Below are 6,007 nucleotides of genomic sequence, written 5' to 3'. Positions count from 1 at the left end.
GATACCTGCAAAGCGAAACCCCTTTACCTTGGAACACACGCGGATCACCCCCTTGGCTGAACTGATCCCAGTCACTTAAAAGGAACGCAGATAACCTCTCCAGAACCTCACCCACTCGAATCAACTGAGACGAGTATACATCTACCTTCTGAGAAACGGAGTCACACGCCGGCCACTCATGGCCCAACCAACGCAAAATGATGAGCACTTTAGACGACCAGCAATCCACTTTGAGATCAGACAGAAGAGCCAGACGGAGATCATCTACTAACACGTCATGATAGACCGACCCACGGGACTTGACTATCTTATTCCAGAAACACAACGCAAGGCGTAACCAAAAGTACTGCAAAGGCAACTGAGACAGCTCCCTGTACAACAGCTTGTAAGGTACCTGCTTGAGCCCAGCACAACGTAAACAGAAGTCACGCTGGACCTGGACCATACCATCTTCCAAAGCCAAATCAAAATATGACTTACCAGCGGGTAAAACACCTTTACCTAGCCGCAGGACGGAGACAATCCTATCAGGACCCCAGACCTCAGCACCATAACAGAGAACCGAACGGACCTGGGTGTCGAACGCTTGAAGCCGAACGGCAGGAGCCCACACCCTGTTCTCATCCAACCGATTACTAAGACCGAACATAGCCCGTCGCCCTGCTTCCAAAAGTTCGGTTTGTGGGTTGACTTTCAACGGAAGTCAAACATTTTGTTTCACCTACCTTAGGCACCTTCAGAAATTTAGGAAAAGTGGAGTGCCGGCGACAAACCCTAAGCCCTGCTAAAAGCGGTGAGTATCTCTTGTATCATTTAGGAGTGCGGCTGACGGCCCTGAGGGCAGCTCCCCCGCCGTGGATGACGGTGCGATTGCTTTCTTCGCCGCATGGTCTCCTTCGAGATAGCGACCAGGGAGGCCTCGGCCAGGAAGAGCTTAATGACGGAAAGGGAGAGGGGACCATGCTGTATATTTAACTTCCCTTGATTGGCGGGACGGACAGGTTAGTCCGCACTGGATGCCCCATGGGTCACCCTCGCGATTTACCCCGACTGATGAAATACTTGTTAAATGATAACAGAAACCGTGTGGACACGCGAGACGCTTAGCTGTCCTGCGTTGCTGCTGGCCTTATCCTTGCTTTAACAACAAACCCTTGCTTTATAAAGGGAACTTTACGCAATTTATTTCATACTTGCTTCCCTGGTGAAGCTCTAGGCCAGAGTTATTTTTTTGCGGAATATATTCCGAATTCGGAATAAAAAAATGTTCGTGGTCCTGAAAGTTAAGAATAAATAATGTTCCGACCGTGCAAGTTCATTCCTCCAGCCAAAAATGGACTGTCCGTGCCAAAGCCGCTATAATCTCACAGGAGACATACATGTTAACCATATCATAGTACTTTAATGCCATGGATACTGCTAGGAAGCTCACGCCCGAAAGTCAACGAGGAATCGGACTGTTTCTGACCGGACCAAACGCTGCAAAACATTGACCCGAAGCTCCCAAAGCGTGTTAGGTCATTAAAGCAGATATAAAAAATCACTGAAGCCATTAGCGATGTTAATAAAGACGGTATAGAGGTCGTAGGGAATGTGGGCGCAATGCTGCAGCCAGCCGACGACAATGACGCCACTCCGGTTGTCAACAGCGAGAGGGCCAAACATCAATGTTCGTCATATGGAGACAATCGCGATGGTCCAGGAAACAGGCTGCGCTTGGTGGTTCCGGTCCATTGCTGCTATGCATCATTACTTTTGCAACCCGGAAAGTCGTGTAGTGTTATCTTTCAACATGATGCAAGACGAACGATGGTGAACGAACTCTATTCGATCAGTGTTTGAGAGATTGTGGTGTGCGCGTGTTGCGGCATTCCCCATGGCGTTTGCACGAAGTAAACTGTAACTCATCGGGGGAGTCTGGGGGGGGCGGAGCCCCCCCCCAGCGCCTTACAGATTCGGAATACTTTTATTCCCGCGACTAAAAACCAATTCCTCCGTTCGGACTGGAAAATTCACCGGCAAAATTGAAAAGAAAAACACTGCTCTAGGCCGCCTCCTCCATGAGCTAGACCTGTCGGGCCCCTCCCCCACCCCACACACATTATTTTGACCTGACCCAGATCGACCGGCCCGACTTTGCCGAGTATTTCTGTGGGAACAAGCTACTGCCGGGGGCTGAACCCGCAGCGCACTGCTACTGCGGCCACCAGTTCGGCTACTTCAGTGGGCAGCTGGGGGATGGAGCGGCCATGTACCTAGGGGAGGTGAGTGAGAGGATGTTAATGAATTCATTCCTGAACGCATATGCCGTATATGTCGTACGCTGTCGTACATTTGATGTCCAATGTACATTTGATATGTGCGGAGGGAGGGGAGAGGTGGTTGGAGATATGCATACCAAGCACTGGTGTAATACTCTTGTATGTGATGCCCTCCGTTTGCCGTACACGGCATTACCGGTGCCGTACAACTGCAGGTGGTGAATAGTCGTGGCGAGCGGTGGGAGCTGCAGTTCAAGGGCGCCGGGAAGACGCCGTACAGCCGACAGGTAGGGCAATTGTACGATGACTATGTGTTTTGTGGCACGCGTGGGCCTAGGGCACCGGCACGGGGCCGGCGGGCGCTGCCCCGCACGGATTCCCCATTGTTGATTGAAATCCACTTCTTTCCATGGGATGCCCCGTGCCTCAATGCCTCGCTTTGTCGGACTTTTTATTGTTTCCTCTAAACCTGGAGTCAGAGTCCATATCATGGTCAGAATCCGAAACTGGGGCTCTATCTCTTACCTAAGTATCTAATATCTATCTACGCCTCGCTGTGCATCTCACTTTGTGTCTCTTGCTCTATCTTTTAGCAGAAACACTTTCAACCGTTGAGCTGGTTTCTACTCGTCGGCACCTTCAATGATGTCGTACCCCACATCTCCCTGGAAGCGGGAAGCCTTTCCGAAGAAAGCAACGGCCGTCAAAAAGCCTGAATGTCCTAACAAGATTCTGCATGCTTTCCGTTTCCGGATCTTCATAAGCTGGCCGGCCCCCTTCCTGCCCACCTTCCTGCCCCCCTTCCTGCCCAGGCCGATGGTCGCAAGGTTCTCCGTTCCTCCCTTCGAGAGTTCCTTTGTAGCGAGGCCATGTATCATCTGGTCCGTTGGGAGGGAACGGGAGGGAAGAGAGAGAGAGAGGGGGAGGGAAGGACGGGGGGAGAAAGGGAGAAGGGCTGTCCTTAACTCATATCGCATCTAGACCGGAAATTGCTGGTCACGTGTCTGGGTTGATGCTTTCCGTCATGTATTACCCGTGTTGGCTGTGGTTTTGTCCTCGTGTGGCTCAAGGTAACTGCTTCAACTTCAACGTGAAAAAATGATATGTGCATGAAAATTATGCTGTACGACTAGTCGTACAGTACACGACAGTACTGTCGTGTGGGCATCAAAAAACTAAACGCTGCTAACGACTTCCATGTTCGAATTTTGTTGAATTATTTTGTTCATCTCCATTTACCGGGCCGTAACCGACTGCAGGGAGTGCCAACCACACGGGCCGGCACGTGCGTTACGTCAGACACCCGAGTCGTGCGTGACGTGTTTTATGGCGGTAACGCCATTCTGGAGAAGGCAACGATCATCACACGTATCGCGCCAACCTTTTTGCGATTCGGGTCGTTCGAGATCTTCAAGCCCGTAGATGCCTTTACAGGTGGTATGCATAGTACGACACATGTACTGTCCAGTTTGGGACAATGTTATGTGCAGCATATGATATGGCTTAACGCGGTACACCTCACGAAACTGAACGAGAAGGCTTTTCTGCAAACATTCCGTTACACGCCATGCACATCACTGCCCACTGGGGCTGTAATATACACAAAGCAGGGATTAAGAAGCAAAGGAAACACCGAAAAGTAAGAGAGCTAACACGCACCAGAACTAAGCAACCTTGGCGGTCGTATATTTTATATTGCAGTAAATAGCCACTGTTTTCTTCGCCAGCTCAAAATATACCTATACCTTAACGTTATAGCAGGCTTTGCATGTGTCATGTACGCAAAATGCAATCGCACCAACGTTCCATGATATCTTTCTTGTTGCATGTTGGATGATCTCTGTTTTTGTTCTGCTCTACCGACATTTCGCGTGTAAGGAATTGGTTGTACTGTTTGCTACTATATAATATTATAATAGTTATATTTTAACATGTCCATTGGGTCGTGGCCTTGGCGTAAAGTCAAGGCCATGAGTTCGAATCATGCCGGGGAATGTTGCGTCTCCCTGTCACCCGAGCGGGGGCTGATGGATGGAAGTTTCGCATGATACCGTCGGTCCAGTTCTCCTGCGTCGATGGCGTGTCCGTTCTGAGCCTACAGTCGACAACGGCATCTCCCTGACGGGAGGTGGTCGTAGTTGATGATTAATCCGGGACCGCGTGAGGCAGTAACCTGAGCAGCGAAAACGGATAGCTGCGGGCGGCAGACGGATCGCATGCCTGAGTGGGCGGCTGGGCCACCCGACGGGTCCTCTGCGAGGCAACCAACTGTTTTGTGAAAATTCAACACCGACAAAACACCAACCCAACCCAACCCAACCCAACCCAACATAACGTAACATAACATAACATAACATTCTCTGATGCCATTCCATTTGCCTTATTTCATTTCCTTTAATTTTTCTTTTCTTTTAATTCCTTTCTGATCTTTTCTCTTTTCAACAATTCATTTCATACTTTGCCGGTGTCTCTGCCGCCGTTCTCAAGCTTGCCACTTCACCATACGTCTCTGAAAGGCTTCACCCAATTTAAAAACTAAATTACAAAGATACCTTTTATGGTCAAAACTTGCTTTAATTTTCACCACCACCGTCACCACTGTCCTTTCGTGACTGTCACGAAGCCAAGGGATGTCACATCCCTTGGCTCTGCCTCGCCTGCGGCTGACTAGAACTCATTAGTGCCAATGGGTAACGCTGACTTACTACAACACTCTTAACATGCTACATGTCGAACTTGTCGTGCACACACGGCGTACACGTACCGAACACCCATCGCCCTTCCTCCTTTCACCTTCCCTCTACACACCTATCTCAAACTCCAGGTCGTCGAGGCTCATCTGCGGGTCAGGAGGCGGGCATGCTGCCCACCTTGCTGCACCACACCATCCGTACATACTTCCCCGACATATGGGCCTCCCATCAGGATGACGTCATCTCCGACGCTACTCCAGCCCTGTCCTATCCACAACCGATTCAGCATTAGCTGTATTATGAAAAATACTAATACGTGATTTGATTTTTGCCCTTGTCAAAGATGTAATTAACATATTAGCTGAACCAGAAACCCGCCTTATGAAGCATTATGCACGATGCCAACGATGCCCCCACCGCCGTGGGTGTCTCCATCAGATTCCCCCCTCGTCCGCTCTTCGCTCACATCCGTCCCTACCACCCCCGTTCAACCCCCTCCCCCTGATCTGCCCTCGAACAGGTGACCCGCAGCACTGCCTCACTTGTCGCCGCCTGGCAGTGAGTGGGCTGGTGTCACGGGGTGCTCAACACTGACAACATGAGCGTGGTGGGAGTGACACTGGATTACGGACCTTTCGGTGGGTTTAGGGGAGCTTGGAAGATCTGTGTGTGTTTGTATGTATGCACGCATGTATGGACGTATTTATATACTTGTGTATGTACGTATGTATGTATGTACGTATGTATGTATGTGTTGAGGGGCCCCGGACCCTGTGGACGGCTCGGAGGGATGTGGTGGTGGGGAGATGGGAATGGTACGACAGGGGGGTGGAATATGCCGGAAGGTGGTTGGGAGAGGGTCCGCCAGCCATGTCGACCTGCGCCACCTCGATCTTCTGAGTCACGTCTTCTTCCCGTTCCTTTCCTCTGTTTTTTATTCTATGTCTAGTACCTTCTTCTACTGCTAGTGCTACTGCTAGTGTTACTGCTACTGCTACTGCTACTGTTGGCCTCCTCGCGTATACTGCTGGCTCCCCCCACACACCGCCACCA

The 6,007-nt window shown here is 50.5% G+C and overlaps 1 protein-coding gene across 1 annotated transcript; it reads left to right on the top strand.

Moving 5' to 3' along the window:
- Positions 1–2,108: 2,108 nt before the first annotated feature.
- Positions 2,109–5,594, top strand: VOLCADRAFT_32062 (uncharacterized protein; the record flags this gene model as incomplete). The annotated part of the gene is made up of 5 exons (XM_002954236.1): positions 2,109–2,264; positions 2,477–2,548; positions 3,074–3,142; positions 3,521–3,740; positions 5,518–5,594. Coding segments are annotated over 5 exons (594 nt in total), but the record flags the coding sequence as incomplete, so codon positions are not given.
- Between the last annotated feature and the right edge of the window lie 413 nt (positions 5,595–6,007).

This window comes from Volvox carteri, assembly GCF_000143455.1.
Source record: "Volvox carteri f. nagariensis unplaced genomic scaffold VOLCAscaffold_41, whole genome shotgun sequence".
Taxonomy (NCBI): Eukaryota; Viridiplantae; Chlorophyta; class Chlorophyceae; order Chlamydomonadales; family Volvocaceae; genus Volvox; species Volvox carteri.
Note: the sequence above shows the minus strand (reverse complement) of the source record. Positions and strands in the feature narration are given on the sequence as shown.